This window comes from Dendrobates tinctorius, unplaced genomic scaffold (assembly GCF_039654945.1).
Source record: "Dendrobates tinctorius isolate UK_male_01 unplaced genomic scaffold, ASM3965494v1 ptg000063l, whole genome shotgun sequence".
In the NCBI taxonomy this organism is placed as follows: Eukaryota; Metazoa; Chordata; class Amphibia; order Anura; family Dendrobatidae; genus Dendrobates; species Dendrobates tinctorius.
This window is the reverse complement of record NW_027361731.1, coordinates 29115440-29132565: the sequence shown is the minus strand read 5'-3', so window position 1 is coordinate 29132565 and position 17126 is coordinate 29115440. Positions and strand designations below refer to the sequence as shown.

The 17126-nt window shown below is 43.4% G+C and overlaps 1 protein-coding gene across 1 annotated transcript in view; it reads right to left on the bottom strand.

Annotated features, from left to right (window-relative positions):
- Positions 1 to 423: 423 nt before the first annotated feature.
- The window catches only part of LOC141093946 (microtubule-associated serine/threonine-protein kinase 3-like), a 48780-nt gene continuing 32077 nt past the window's right edge, over positions 424 to 17126 (bottom strand). Inside the window, exons 2-6 of the mRNA XM_073579625.1 lie at positions 10573 to 10724; positions 1547 to 1755; positions 1012 to 1150; positions 789 to 921; positions 424 to 597 (exon numbers count right to left, since the gene is read on the bottom strand). Of these exons, the coding sequence (XP_073435726.1) occupies positions 424 to 597; positions 789 to 921; positions 1012 to 1150; positions 1547 to 1755; positions 10573 to 10724 (807 nt within the window). The remainder of the gene's footprint in view (positions 598 to 788; positions 922 to 1011; positions 1151 to 1546; positions 1756 to 10572; positions 10725 to 17126) is intronic.

Sequence of the window (17126 nt, the reverse complement as noted above, 5' to 3'; positions counted from 1 at the left end):
GAGCAGACATGTAGGAAATAAAATGAAAATCTTAGTAGGGAGAACTATAAAGGAAGAAGCTGATAGGGAAGTAATGATCCTCATGGGCATGAGTGATACGTCATCGGTGTAACAAGGGAATATTGATATTATTGTATCTGTTACCTGTCCCAAGTCTATCCACAGGATTTGCTCTGAGCAGCTGACTGATGAGGTCCTGCAGAAGGCTATCCACAGGATTTATACTGAGCAGCTGAGTGATGAGGTCCTGCAGCTGAGTGATGGGGTCCTGATCATCGGATAGAGTAGCTTGATAAGTATCCCAAATTATATCTCCTGTTATATAGAAAGTTACAGAAAATAAATCCTATGTATTGGACTATAAGGTAAAGCAAAGGAAATAACTAAAGCCATGTAACCAGGCAAAGCAATGATGGGATTATTCTACTTACCCCCGACAATATTTTCATTCAGCCCAGTTTGGAAATCCCCATCAAATGGTGTATAGCCGTGGACAAATTCATATAATATGATGCCCATTGACCACCAGTCAATAGGTCTTCCGTAGCCTTTCTTCAGGATGACCTCAGGGGCTGTGTACCACGGGGTGCCACACACCTGGAAACCAACAGAAGATAGAGATGAGAATCGATGAAATGAATATTATGACAAGTTCTTGACATAAAAACAGAATTAGAGAAGATAAAATATCAGTGGAAAAGCGCTCTAAAAATGAAGAATGTGGGGAAGAGAAAATAGAGTTATGAGATTTGTACAGAACAAGCTAAGTTCCTGTGGGTAATGCTGACCTCCTCATCCTGGAACTCTCTGGAGATGTCCTCTGCTGATTGCTTGTAGATGTTGGTGTGTGGTATCATGACACCAACTTTTGAAAGTCCAAAGTCACTAATTTTAATATGTCCAGCAGATGTTATCAGGAGGCTGTGAAAGAGAAGATGATTTTAGCTTTATAGACCGTGAGATGATAAGGGATAACTTCCCCCCTTTGTTATACTACAGGTATGCACTTACTTCTCCGGCTTCAGGTCTCTGTGCACCACACCGTAACTATGCAGGTATTCCACACCAAGGACCGCTTCTGCAAAGTACAAGCGGGCCAACGGGACAGGGAAATGACCCATCATGTTTAGAAGGGTCCGACAGTCTCCACCTATAGAAGAAAGGAAATATGACCGGTGAGGGGTTTATACAGCAGAACACCATGATCTATAAAGAGAAGTGAGCAGAAACATTGGGGCAGGAGAAAATATATAAGGACAGAATGTACAGAATATTAGTCTGAGGTCATGATGAAATTGTCGTCCAAGTAACTTAAGACATAAAGTGATGTCACATCTCGTCTACAGCTGGAGATACTGATGTGCTCAGTGCGGACCGACAGGGAGATCCCACACATCAATGACTTTCCGGGCACCATGGTAATAGATAACCTATAGTAAATGCTCTGTGGGGATGTAACCGTCCATGGGGATAAGTCTTAGTGATGTGAGAGGTGATAAGATGTCAGAAGACATGGGCTGAATATAACACAAGGTACGGGTCCTACCTCCTACATACTCCATGACCATACACAGGTCAGATCTCGTAGGGAAAGAGCAGAGCATGGAGGCCACAAAGGGACAATCTGCGAATGTTAGGATGTCCCGCTCCAGAAAGGCCATGTCCACTCTAATAGGAGTTTTCAGGCTCCTCTTGGTCACTTTCTTCATGGCAAAGGTCTGTTGTGATTCTTTGTGGCGCACTAGGTAGAGGGCCCTGGAGAGAAGGAGAATCCATGGTTTATAATAAAGCCTTATTAACAGTCTATATACACAAATCATTCCATGATCTTTTATACTAATGTTTAATACCAGCTAGAAATCCACATCTAGAACCCATGAAATAACACTCCATCGATGATGGGAGGTCTGCACCACGCCACGTCTGCCCTCACCAGGTCACATTGTAGATGAGAGAATCTACTGAAATTCATCTTGGGCAGATTCCCTATAACCCACCAGTAGATAGGATTCAGTAAAAATAAAAATTGGCTAAAATTGAAAATGCTCCAATTGTCGTAAGAAGATGGTTTTTGGCTTTCTCCACAGCCCGAGGCAGAATAAATGGAGGGGCAGGAAGAGGTTAAAATTTAATTAAACACATTAGACCCACTTGTCCTCGTCCCTGCTCATCCATCACTGCAGTGCTCCGTCCTCTGTGCCGGTCTTTGGCTGTTCTCCCTTCTGCTGCTGGGGCCGGTGATCGGACTCACATGGTCATGGTGGAGGGTGGGGGTGCAGATGTCATTAGCGTCAGTATCGTGTCACCCGTCATGTGACCGTGTGCAGCCAATCACTCTTATCAGCTCCATAATGGGGCCCCGAAAAACCTAAGATCGGTGCGGAGGACAGGGAAGCTGTGGTGTAGGAGGCAGCAGAAGAGCAGAGGAGGTCTAGGACCGGGGAGTGTCGTCTATTATATCATCCCTTTCCTTACAGACTGATTGGTTACAGATCAGTTCGCTCAGCTGTATATAACTGAGCTGAATAGTGACCTGGAGATGTGGACTCCGATCGTTTCCCTATGACAACACTGACTGGCAGAGCACAGAGGCTGAAGCATTGTCATAGGGAACCCTGAGAAATGGGGATTATGGGAACAGAAATCTCACCCAAAAGCTCCTCTGCCGATCAGTTTAGATGTCTCATAGTCGCTCATACGCGGCTCTCCTGCCGGGATCAATGATTTCATCAAGTCCTAAAAAAGAATAAGAAATAATACTAAGATCTAGAAGCTGCAGGAAAACATCTCAGGATGAATCTGTCAGCAGCATAAACCTGGTGACAGATTCCATTTACTATAAATACTGTTCTCTAACACCATAGAGTCATCTACGCTTAGAACAGAGCCGTCCCATGGTTATATGGGGATAATACTGGACGGGTCACTCACACCCCATGATCTGGTGATGCACAGACACCCCCTATGGCTCTATAATACTTACACCGGCAGATTCTTGGATCTCCGGGATCTCACAGATTCCACTGTTGGGATTCGCCAGCGCTGATGGTACTAAAATAGTGATAAAGTGATGAAGAAATAAAATATATTAGTCGATATCAATCCTACATACATAATACCGCAACATAAGGGAGAAATAACAAGACGTCTGTAAATGGGAATAATACTCGTTATATGGGGAATCTACATATGAGGACGTATGGTGCATCCATAGATTAATGTAAGGTAAGTGGTGGCGGACCCCCAATCATCACATGAATGAGGACCCCCCAACCTCGCTGCACACTCCTATATGTAACATGTGCTGACAGGTCCCATTACATGGAGTAGAGAGTGATCTGCCATTATTCCCTGCTGTGTAATATCTGGGTATAATAGGGGAACGTCCTACACCGTCATCCCACCACTCCTATATGTAACATGTGCTGACAGGTCCATTACATGGAGTAGAGAGTGATCTGCCATTATTCCCTGCTGTGTAATATCTGTATATAATAGGGGAACGTCCTACACCGTCATCCCACCACTCCTATATGTAACATGTGCTGACAGGTCCATTACATGGAGTAGAGAGTGATCTGCCATTATTCCCTGCTGTGTAGTATCTGTATATAATAGGGGAACGTCCTACACCGTTATCCCACCACTCCTATATGTAACATGTGCTGACAGGTCCATTACATGGAGTAGAGAGTGATCTGCCATTATTCCCTGCTGTGTAATATCTGGATATAATAGGGGGAACGTCCTACACCGTCACACCACCACTCCTATATGTAATATGTGCTGACAGGTTCCATTACATGGAGTAGAGAGTGATCTGCCATTATTCCCTGCTGTGTAGTATCTGTATGTAATAGGGGAACGTCCTACACCGTTATCCCACCACTCCTATATGTAACATAATAATAATAATAATAATAATCTTTATTTATATAGCGCCAACATATTCCGCAGCGCTTTACAGTTGAACAGTTTCAAACACAACAGTCATAAGTAACAACGTTAACAATACAATAATTAAAGCGAAATAAGACGACCCTGCTCGTGGAGCTTACAATCTACAATGAGGTGGGGGGGATACAAAGCACAGGTTTGTATTTACAATGATGTATTTACAATGACGGTCCAGCCATCTTCAGGGGGTGGGGGTTAGATGGAGATAGTGAATGGGCTACACATACAAACATGACTTTGATTACTGAATGTGATAGGCCGCTCTGAACAAATGTGTTTTGAGCGAGCGCCTAAAACTATGCAAATTGTGGATGGTCCTAATATTTTGGGGTAGAGCATTCCAGAGGATTGGCGCAGCACGGGAGAAGTCTTGGAGTCGGGAGTGGGAGGTACGGATTAGGGCAGAGGTTAGTCGAAAGTCATTTGCAGAGCGCAGCGGTCGGTTAGGCCGATAGACAGAAATGAGGGAGGAGATGTAAGGGGGTGCCGCACTGTGGAGAGCTTTGTGGGTGAGAACAAGTACTTTGAATTGTACCCTGTAATGAATTGGCAGCCAGTGTAACGACTGGCGAAGAGCGGACGCGTCTGAGAAACGATTAGCCAGATGGACAACCCTGGCTGCTGCATTAAGGATAGACTGGAGAGGGGAGAGTCGAGTGAGAGGGAGGCCAATTAATAGAGCATTACAGTAGTCTAGGCGGGAGTGGATCAGGGCGACAGTGAGAGTTTTTGTTGTTTCCATGGTGAGAAAAGGGCGGATTCTAGAGATGTTCTTTAGGTGTAAGCGGCATGAGCGGGCAAGAGATTGTATATGGGAGGTGAAGGAGAGATCGGAGTCGAACATAACACCCAGACAGCGCACCTGCTGTCGGGGTGTTATTATGGTGCCACCCACAGAGAGGGAAATGTCAGATTTAGGGAGGTTAGTAGATGGTGGGAGCAGAAGAAGTTCAGTTTTGGAGAGGTTGAGTTTCAGATAGAGAGCAGACATGATGTTGGAGACTGCAGACAGACAGTCAGTGGCGTTCTGTAGTACAGCGGAGGTAAGGTCAGGGGATGATGTGTACAGTTGTGTGTCATCAGCATAAAGATGGTACTGAAAGCCAAATCTGCTGATGGTCTGTCCAATTGGGGCTGTATAGAGAGAGAAGAGAAGGGGGCCAAGGACTGAGCCCTGAGGTACCCCAACAGTGAGAGGAAGAGGAGATGAAGTGGAGCCAGAAAACAGAACACTGAAGGAGCGGTCGGAAAGATAGGAGGAGAACCAGGAAAGAGCAGTGTCCTTAATGCCTAGTGACTGGAGCCTAGAGAGTAGGAGAGGATGGTCAACAGTGTCGAAAGCTGCAGAAAGGTCGAGAAGAATGAGCAGAGAGTGGTCACCATTACGTTTTGCTGTCAGAAGGTCATTGGTCACTTTGATGAGTGCAGTTTCTGTCGAATGTAGGGGGCGGAAACCGGACTGTGAAGGGTCTAGGAGGGAGTGAGTGGAGAGGTAACGGGTAAGGCGTGAGTATATCAGGCGCTCCAAGAGTTTAGAGATGAAGGGGAGATTGGAGACTGGTCTGTAGTTGTTTGTGCAGGATGGGTCAAGGGTGGGTTTCTTTAGTAATGGAGTAATGATAGAGTGTTTGAAGGAGGAGGGGAAAATGCCAGAGGAGAGGGAGAGATTAAAGATTGTAGTTAGGTGAGTTGTGACGACTGGGGAGAGAGACTGGAGGAGATGTGAGGGAATGGGGTCAGTTGTGCATGTAGTCGGACGAGAAGAGGAGAGGAGCCTGGAGACTTCTTCTTCTGTGATGGGATCGAATGTGGAGAGTGAGCCAGGGGAAATGCAGGGAGGGATGGGAGTCACTGAATTTGGTGATTGGGAGCGGATTTCCTGATGGATATTGTCTATTTTCTCTATAAAGTGGGAGGCAAGGTCATCAGCGCAAATGTCTGTGATAGGGGCTTGTGCTTTTGGCCTGAGGAGGGAGTGAAAGGTGTCAAAAAGTTTCTTGGGGTTGTTGGATAGTGAGGAGATCAGGGTGGTGAAGTAGGTCTGTTTGGCGAGGTGAAGGGCAGAGTTATATGTCCTTAACATAAATTTGAAGTGTATGAAGTCTTCTGGTGTGCGTGTTTTCCTCCATAAGCGTTCAGCACACCTAGAGCATCGCTGGAGAAATCGAGTTTGCGATGTGAGCCAGGGCTGTTTCATCCTGTGTTTGGAGGTTCTGAGGGTGAGGGGAGCTACTTGGTCAAGGGTGCTTCTAAGAGTGTCATTGAAGTGATGTACAGCCAGATCAGGACAGGACAAAGAAGAGATTGGGGACAATGATGAGTGTAGTGAGTCTGAAAGTGTATGAGGGTTAATGGCTTGTAGATTTCTGACTGAATGGTAGGTAGGAGGGTGCTGGGGTGAGCGAGGATTTGTGAGTGTAAAGGAGAGAATGTTGTGGTCAGAGAGGGGAAGCGGTGAGTTATCTAGGTAGGAGATTGTGCTGACAGGTAACATGTGCTGACAGGTCCATTACATGGAGTAGAGAGTGATCTGCCATTATTCCCTGCTGTGTAATATCTGGATATAATAGGGGGAACGTCCTACACCGTCACACTCCTATATGTAACATGTGCTGACAGGTCCATTACATGGAGTAGAGAGTGATCTGCCATTATTCCCTGCTGTGTAGTATCTGGATATAATAGGGGAACATCCTACACCGTCATCCCACCACTCCTATATGTAACATGTGCTGCCAGGTCCATTAGATGGAGTAGAGAGTGATCTGCCATTATTCCCTGCTGTGTAATATCTGGATATAATAGGGGGAACGTCCTACACCGTCATCCCACCACTCCTATATGTAACATGTGCTGACAGGTCCATTAGATGGAGTAGAGAGTGATCTGCCATTATTCCCTGCTGTGTAATATCTGGATATAATAGGGGGAACATCCTACACCGTCATCCCACCACTCCTATATGTAACATGTGCTGACAGGTCCATTACATGGAGTAGAGAGTGATCTGCCATTATTCCCTGCTGTGTAATATCTTTAGATTCCTTGTAGGAGGTTGTGTGATCGGCTCACCTGTGATCAGATCGCTGCTCAGCTCCGGCTGACTCCTATTAGAGTCAGGGGTTTCTGGGGTCACAGTCGCCCCATTTTCATCGTCGCCTTCTGGTGTTTCCTGATAGATATAATACAGATAATTAATATGTGGAAGATTTCACTAAATCACCAAATACATGAATCAGGAAGGAGTAAACCAACATTTACTGATGGACCAACTGTAAAGGCCCTTTTACATTTAGCGATGCACCAGCGATCCAACCAGCGATCCGACCCGGTCAGGATCGCTGGTGCATCGCTAAATGATCGCTAGTGAGCTTTCATACAGAAAGATCTCACAGCGATGCAGCAGCGACGCAGCGCACGATACTTACCATTCACACACAGCGATCCTGCGTCCTCCCGCCCGCCTCCACGCGTCGCTGGACGTCACAGCAGGAAGCCCAGCAGGAAGCAGACGACGAGAAATGGAGCCGGACATTCTCGCGCGATCAGCGATGAGCAGCGGGGGAGCCGGTCGCTGGTAAGTATCACACATAGCGATATCACTAGCAATGTCGCTATAACGTCACAAAACCAGTGACGTTTTAGCGATATTGCTAGCGATATTGCTTAGTGTAAAACCCCCTTTACTCTACAAATCACGCGCCATCATGAGAACTTTTCTCAGAAACGTCTCTCACTTATGTGGATTATGTGACACCAGATCTTCTGATATCTGATTGGTGATCTGGAGAAGATCAGAAAACAAGGACGTGTGATAGAGAAGATGATGGCTCCTTACCGGGCGTTCCGGCGGGCAGGCCGGACATTCTAATACGCGCAGGACTTCTTCGGCCAGTTCTTTAACAAAAGCCAAATCTCCATATTGAGATCTATTTTCAGCCTATAAAGAAGAAAAGACACAAAGAGAAAAATTCAGAGATGAGAAAGGAAACAATGGAGGCAGCGATTGTATGTGTCCTCTGCTCCTCTCTGCAGATACAACGACTCCATATCTGGGGACTCGTCGTGTTTTATATGGAAGGAAAGAAGAAGCTTCTCTCCCACCATTATTATCTATGACTATAGAGAAGATTTGTGCCGAGTGTCCGCCACTTACCTGCTGTAGTAATGTTCTGATGTTGTGACGTAAATCCGTCAGATACTCTGATGTTAGTTTATCTTCATTGTTTTTGGTCAGGCAGTCATTGACTAGCTCCACCACCAGCCGGTGAGTGAAGCAGAGGACGCCATCGGGTGGTAGAAGCTCAGTGTTAGGGAGATTGTTGGTAAGAGTCTCCAACAGAGCATCTACCTGAAAATCGCTCAGACATAATCCAGACATAGTGAAAAATTGCAAACGCTCTCAGTCACTATAGAACCATAAATGGCACCGGTGACCCTGTGAACATTCTATAAGTAGGGACTGAACTGTGATGTCACAATGGCCGAGAATCACCTGTGATGTCATAATGGACTAGCATCGCCAGTGATGTCACAATGGACTAGCATCGCCAGTGATGTCATAAAGGGCTAGCATCGCCAGTGATGTCATAATGGGCTAGCATTGCCAGTGATGTCATAATGGGCTAGCATTGCCAGTGATGTCATAATGGGCTAGCATTGCCAGTGATGTCATAATGGGCTAGCATCACCAGTGATGTCATAATGGGCTAGCATCGCTCTGTCACTCTGATGGTCTGTATGGCATGTGACTGTTTTCTGGCTCTGTCTGGTTTTTTCTCGTGCTGAATACAAGTATTTGCTGTGCTTTTACATGCATTTTTTAATTCACTTGAATAAGTAAAATTTGCTGCAAAACTCCTGAAACACTTGACAAACCACTGATTTAAAAAAACGCTGAGATTTCAGAATCCTTGTTCTCTAGGCCAGTACTCTAAAACGAGTCTACATATTAGTCCATAAGACTAAATATGTAAAGCAATGATATCATTAGGAAATGACAAATCTCCATGTTACTCTGGGCAACACATTTTTCCAAAGTTTTGCTTCCTTGAAAATGTGACGTGATTATAATAAACCCAATAGAACCCAGCAGAAATATAATTTCAGATCATCTGCATCACTTTACTGATCTTGAAAGGATTCAAAGGCGGACTACTAAAATGATAAATGGAGTTGGTTCACTACAATACCCAGAAAGGTTATCAAAATTAGGTCCATTTACCCTAGAAAAGAGAAGACTTAGGGTAGACCTAATATATATGTACAAGTATATCAGAGGGCAATACAGAGATCTCTCCCATGAACTGTTTGTACCAAGGACTGTGACAAGAGCAAGGGGGCATTCTCTTCGTTTGGAAGAAAGACAATTTCTGCACCAGCATAGAAGAGGGTTCTTCACGGTAAGAGCAGTGAGGCTCTGGAATTCTCTTCCTGAGGAAGTGGTGATGGCCAACTCACTGAATGAATGTAAGGAAGGAATGGATGCTTTTCTTGTGAGTAACAGTATAGAATGTTACGAATAACATAATATTACAGGTAGATGGTTGACCCAGCTTAGGTGAAGGAATTTTTTTCCCTATGGAGAAAATTGGCTTCTCCTCTGTCGGTTTTTTGCCTTCCCCAGGATCAACAATGCAGAACAGCTGCACTAAAAATAGGCTGAACTAGATGGACATAAGTTCTTCCTTCAGCCTTCAAAACTATGTTACTATGTTACTTAGAAACGTTGTGAAACATGAGATGACGTTTTACGGATTATGAAGCATTAGGTCATTTGTAGTCACCGTCTGGTGCGTCCCGTATTAGTGTCCGGCAATAGTCAGCCAGCATTGATGGAGTCCAGGACACTTGATAATGCTTTTTCATAGTAGCAATATCTTTGGGAAACCATTCTCCATGGTCATTACTAATGGCACCAAGATTTACAGGGAAGAATTCCAAATGTGAATGCAAAAAATGAATGTTCAATGACATGTTGCACTTCATCACTTTGTAAGCATCCAGAAGGTTGATGACAGTTTGATGTAATTTGGGGTTGGGTTGTTGCGAAAATAGTTCTGGGAATCATCCTTGAATGATTTCCAAGCAATTTTCTCATTCCCCGCCAGATGCTCTTCGAATTGCTTGTCATTCATGATGTGTCAGGCTTGTGGACCAACAAAAATGCCTTCCTTAATCTCAGCATCGGTTATTCTTGGGAACATTTGAATATTGAATTATTGATTAATATTGGTATTGGACGGTGAACATTACCATTGTGTAACAAGACAGCCTGGAGTCTTAACACTGATGAGTCAATTAGGAGACACCACTGTCTCGACTCATGCGAGCAATCCAAAGCTGCGAGCAACCCACCAATGTCGGTGCAAAAGCTCAGGTGGTCAACCAGTTCTAAAAACTGTGTTATGTCATCTTAGCGGCTTCGAAAGACAGAAACTTTTGTAGCGGGTGACAGCAAATGCCATCCTTGAAGTCTTGAAGCCAGTAACTGCATTTGGTTTTGGCAAACATAAGTTCTGGAACAAGTCATTAAGTTCTGGCTGTGATATAAGATGAGGCTCACCAGACATACATGGCCCAATGTCTGAATCAGCATTGTTCCCCATCGCTGACCCATGGACAGCAACATCTTCATTGGATGCCTCCTCTAGGCTCCCTGTCTCTAGAGGCTTTGCTACTGGACGAGGGTCATCATGTGGCACTGGTCTCATAGCTGAAGGTAGATTGGGATATTCCATGGACTTCTTGTTCTTTTGTAGGAAAACCTGGGACATTGGTTAGACAGAAGTAACAGTCACGTGATCCTTCTGTTCCTGGCATTGACTTATGAGAACCTCTCATCCAACCTGTAAGATCAACAGATGTGAGGAGCCCAGGATTTGTCTTGATCAAGCTCATAGGCTTTCATGATGAGAGCTGTCATGGTGAATCTTTGAGGCTTAAACATGTAAGAGGAAATCCCCTGTGACGTCACATAACCTCACCGTATCATATGAATGATGCCGTCAGCAATGTTTCTAGTCTCACCGCACATCAGGCATGCGCACTAACCTGTTACCATGTTTATTGTGGGCTAATGAAAGGGCAGGAATACAGTCACCAAATACTGCTATACATAGCAGCCAATAAGACCTATATTGCATAAATAAGAAGGATTAAATATGAATTCTGAAGCGGAACCTGTATAAAGTGCTATGTGCAAGTTAAAGTGACAGTGTACCTGTTTATCAATTCAATAAAAACATGAAAAAGGAACTAGATGAGAGACAAACCCGATAATGTCTAGATATCATAAGTAAATGTGAATTAGTAGATGCCCATAAAAGTGCTAATCAGTAGTGACAGAGTTCCGTTTCAATCCTAATGCACTGAGTGTACAAGTGGAAAACATTTTTTATTATTATGATCAAATATAGTGACTAATAAGATCATAATGTGCGGGTAAAGGGAATGCTACCCCACAACAAGCAAATGCTTCACAGTTCATTCCCACATTTGAAAAGTAAGTCCAAGAAGAAAATTGTATTGCAAATACCAACTATAGATTGTGATCTCGGTAGCACAAGGTTGTGGATGGAGGATCCTATCCACCAAAAGGATCATTTTCTGATGCGATCATTGATATAATGATGCCATATATGATGTAATATATCACCAAGGGAATCAGGAATCATCAGGGGTTAGAAACAACTAACATTTAATGGAAATAAACACACAAATTAAAATCTAAATAAGAGACAACATATTTAGAAATATGGAACAAACCTCAAATGTTCATTTAAACCTGGTGGTGTCATGGTATCAAGAACTAAATCAATATCGTCTTTGAAGACAATGGAGTCTACGAGACAAGGGTGAGAGGTTGATGAAGGCTAAATTTATGTATAGCCGAAACGCGTTGTATGTCTAACAATAAACTGGATATTCCCTGAAATATTCGGAGTAATTAATGAATCAGCTGGAAGCGCTCCTTGACAAACTGGAAATCCTTTTCTGCATGGTATCAAGGACTGTAATCCACCTACATTCCCTATGAAGGACTGTAATCCACCTACATTCCCTATGAAGGACTGTAATCCACCTATACTCCATATGAAGGACTGTAATTAACCTACTTACCCTATGAAGGACTGTAATCCACCTACATTCCCTTTGAAGGACTGTAATCCACCTACATTCCCTATGAAGGACTGTAATCCACCTATATTCCATATGAAGGACTGTAATCTACCTACGTACCCTATGAAGGACTGTAGTCCACCTACATTACCTTTGAATGACTGTATTCCACCTACATTCCCTTGGAAGGACTGTAATCCACCTACATTCTCTCTGAAGGACTGTAATCCACCTACATTCCCTTTGAAGGACTGTAATCCACCTACATTCCCTGTGAAGGACTGTAATCCACCTACATTCCCTCTGAAGGACTGTAATCCACCTATGTTCCCTTTGAAGGACTGTATTCCACCTATGTTCTGTTGGAAGAACTGTAATCCACCTGCAGTACATTCCCTTTAAAGGACTGTAATCCATGTACATTACCTTGGAAGGACTGTAATCTACCTACAGTACATTTCCTTTGAAGGACTGTAATCCATCTACATTCCCTTTGAAGGACTGCAATCCACCTACATTATCTTTGAAGGACTGAAATACACCTACATTCCCTATGAAGGACTTTGAAGGACTGTAATCCTTCCACAATCCTTTTTAAGGACTGTAATCTACCTACATTCCCTTTGAAGGACTGTAATCCACCTATATTCCCTTTGAAGGACTGTAATCCACCTACATTCCCTTTGAAGGACTGTAATCCCCCTACATTTCCTTTGAAAGACTGTAATCCACCTACATTCCCTTTGCGCCAACTGGTGACTGATATCTCCACCCCTTATTCTGGTATAAGCTCTGTCAATACCCTTGACCTTCAATTCCTTGAGGTGACATTTATGGTACAATTTGAAGTGCATGTGGATTGTTTAGAGTACCTGTATGCACGGTGTTTTGCGTGGACATGATGTCCCTCACATGTTCTCGAGTCCTGACACGCAGTTCGCGAGATGTGAATCCAATATAGACCATCTTACATGATATACTACGTGCGTTGTGTGACATGTGATATAATCTTTTATCTGTAACCCCTTCTCATGTACAGCACTGTGGAATCAATGGTGCTATATAAATAATAATAATATTAATATTTTGTACTCTCTAAGGCCATCTGATGGTGTAAAGGATGAGGCGCGCAGTACGTTCTTACAGGCGTCGCAGTCACCGCAAGGGTTACCTCCACATTTTTTTCTCCCCGCCTTAAAAAGTTCATGGGATTTCGGCACACAATGGATATTAACTAGAAAATCTTTCAGGGTTTTATTTCTTCTAGCTGTCATTAATGGCGATTGAGAGAGATGTTTGGATAATGTGGGCTTAGTCCTGAGCACTGGCCAGTGTTTCTGAAAACTCCTGCTCCTAGCATCCCATTGATGATTGTACATGGATATATACCGTATCTACTTATCACCACATATCTTTTTGTGGGATGAGAGTAGATTATTCCTAGTGTTCTCCTTGGCTCTTACATAGCCTTTTTTGATTTTTCTATGATCCATGCTGCCTGTGGACTGGGCAGCATGAGTAAGAGGACTGGTTCCCTTTAAGAAGGGGTCTGGCAGCAGCATCGGTGTGTATTAGAAGGGGTAGAAATCTTAGTGCTTTATGTGGCAATTATAAGAAACTCAAAACTGTAAAGCTATTTTGTGAGCCTACATCAATGGTATTTTAGCATCATGGGTCATTATTATAAATATCACCAGATTGGTGAGAGGTTAGATGCAATTGTTGCACAACAAACCTTCCAAGAACACTCGACAGAAAGCTCTATGGTGGGTTTAATCACTCTTGCTGAAAAATCTTACAATTAGTGGATGCAAAACTTAAAGGTTATAGACATCTTTGTAAGATCTGTTGTTTTACTGATTATTTTCTTGCTAAATGCAAAGTGAAGCAACTTTTTAAACTGTATTTTCATTAGAAATATTCTACCATTTTGCTTCTGTCTGTAAGCCCTTCATCAGGCTGACTGATCTGCAACAATTATAGTCCGTCAGAAATCCTACTCAGCACTGATGGCTTTCTCTGCTGTCAGCCTCCTTTCTCTCATTGGTAGAGAAAGCAGCATAGAAGGGGTTGTACATAGAGATGGCCGAATCCGAACGCTAAAGTTCGGGATCCATACCAGACATCTAGAGTGTGGACATGGACCCCGAACAAGGACTTCTCAAGGAAGTCCATGTTACTGTTTGGGTCTGGGAGTGCAGCCAGTCAACAAGCTTTTACTGTCTGAGCACTTCCAGCCCCATCACAGCACAATATGAAAAAAAGACAAGGGGTCCTCACTGTTTTCGATAACCGGCATTATGTTCTCGTTAGTGTAGGGATAGGACGCATCTGGAATGAGGGACAGATTGTAACTGCGCACTCTACAAACACAAAGCTTTGTGTACTCTGTAAGCCATATCTGTGCTAGTACTGTGCTATAAGTTGGTGTGTGTACTCTGTAAGCCATATCTGTGCTAGTACTGTGCTATAAGTTGGTGTGTGTACTCTGTAAGTCATATCTGTGCTAGTACTGTGCTAAAAGCTGCTGTGTGTACTCTGTAAGCCATATCTGTGCTTGTACTGTGCTATAAGTTGCTGTGTGTACTCTGTAAGTCATATCTGTGCTAGTACTGTGCTAAAAGCTGCTGTGTGTACTCTGTAAGCCATATCTGTGCTAGTACTGTGCTAAAAGCCATTGTGTATACTCTGTAAGCCATATCGGTGCTAGTACTGTGCTATAAGACGCTATGTGTACTCTATAAGTCATATCTGTGCTAGTACTGTGCTATAAGACGCTGTGTGTACTCTATAAGTCATATCTGTGCTAGTACTGTGCTATAAGACGCTGTGTGTACTCTATAAGTCATATCTGTGCTAGTACTGAGCTATAAGACACTGTGTGTTTTCTATTAGTCTGAGAAATACATATTGGCATCAGTTGTCTCTTTGCTATTAGTAGAAAAAAGTGGAATTGCACATTTTTGGAATTTCACCACACATGGAATGGTGTCATTCCAAAGTATAACTCGTCCCCACCAAAAAAAGCCATACTTATATGAATGCGGTACACTATTATCTTTTGAACAATTACAAGCTAAGTGCAATGTCCCGAGGTCACAATTCTTCCGATATTTGCAATTAAGATCAGCCTTTCAATCGCACATGAGACATGTCGGTATGAATAATGCTATTTCGTCTCTACCCTTGATAGGCATTCTTAAATCACAGGGTTCCCAGGGTCTCATCTCCTCTCTGTACACACACATGCTATCGGTGGGGATGGAATGTGCTGTATGCTTGGTTAGGGGGAAATGGGAAAGGCTCATCCCTGATACTCAGGGAGAGGAGTGGGAGGAAATTCTGGAGTCACCAACTAAGGTGTCTCCGTCAATTCACAATAGAATGATACAACGTTATATCATAAACCAATCATGTTTGAATCCGACTCGACTTTTTAAGATGGGCCGTTTCTAATCTTCGGAGTGTCTGAGATGCCATGCATCCGATGCAGATTTTGTGCTCATGATTTGGCAATGTCCGATTATAGTACACTACTGGAAAGAGGTAACGTCATTATTAACCTCCCTGGCACAGATTCCTGTTCCCCTTGAGCCATTGGTTTGTCTGTTTGGGGTGCGGGATGATGAGACATGGGGACATTATACCAGGATTTTCTTACGGGAGACATTGTTCATGGCACGGGAGGTGTTGGCACTGCGGTGGATGGGGGGTTCGGATTCCTCCCTTAGGGCCTGGAAAGAATTGGTGAACTCGATTATCCCATATGAGCGTACGCTTTACCAAAACAGAGGGTGCCCGGGTAAATTTGAGAAGATATGGGAGAGGTGGAACTTCTCTCACCTCAGGTTGTAGGACAGAGATATCGCATGATAAAGAGCTAAACATATAGACATAGGCTGCAAATAGTTGTTTTGTAGTAGTAGTAATGTTTAGAAGTAGGCAGGCTTTATTATTTGAATAATAATACAGACTAATGTAAGGCAATTGACAGTATGTTTTATTCAATGCACAGTTGGTGTACACACGCTGACATTGATGCTCTGTGATATGTATGTGTGTTACATGATATTGTCATTGCTGTCAGTTTGCATACTGTATACCCTGCCTTTGGTTCAATAAACGAATTTAAAAAAGAAAAAAAGCCATACTGATGGAAAAATAAAAAAGTTGTGGAACAAAGACAAAATCGGAAAATTGTCCAGGGGTGACGGCGTTAAGATAAAACAAGGGAGGGTGGATTTAAATTATAGCCTGACTCCGGTTTTCTGCCTAATTTGATACCCAAAATGGCAATTTTAATATCAAGGAGTGTTCACTTTGTTATAAACAATGCCTGGATAAAATTTTCATACCCCCAAAACTTTTTTACATTACACCCACAAACATCAATGTTTCTTTAATGGGATTTTCAGTGATAAATCAACACAGTAGCAAGTTTGTGACATGTAAAAGGAAATGATACATGGTTTTCTAAATATCATAAAATATATAAATTGTAGCGTGCAATTGTGTTCAGCCCCTGAGTCAATACTTTTTAGGGCCACATTTCATTGTAAGTACTGCTGCAGGTCTTTTGGGGTCGGGGTCTACACATGGCTTTGCTCATCTAGAGGTGACAGTTGTGCCTTTTCTTCTTTGCACACTTGCTTAGTGAGATTGCATGGAGATGCCTGAGAACAGTTTTCATATCTTGTCATGGATGCTCACTGGGATTTGGGTCGGGACGGTGACTGGGCCGATGATGCTGAAATATTCTTTGATCTAAACCATCCATTGTAGCTTTGACAGGATGTTTAGGGTCATTGTCCTGTCGGAAGGTGAATCTATGCCCCAGTCTCAAGTCTTCTGCAGCCTGTGACAGGTTTTCCACCAGGATTGTCCTGTATTTAGCTCCATCCATCTTACCATCATGTCTGACCAGTTTCCCTGCCCCTGCTGAAGAAAAACCTCCCCAGTAGAGTTGAGTGAAATGGGTTGGTCAAATTCAAAAGTCACCGACTTTCGGCAAAGTCGGGTTTCACCGAGCGAAACCCAACCATAGCGTG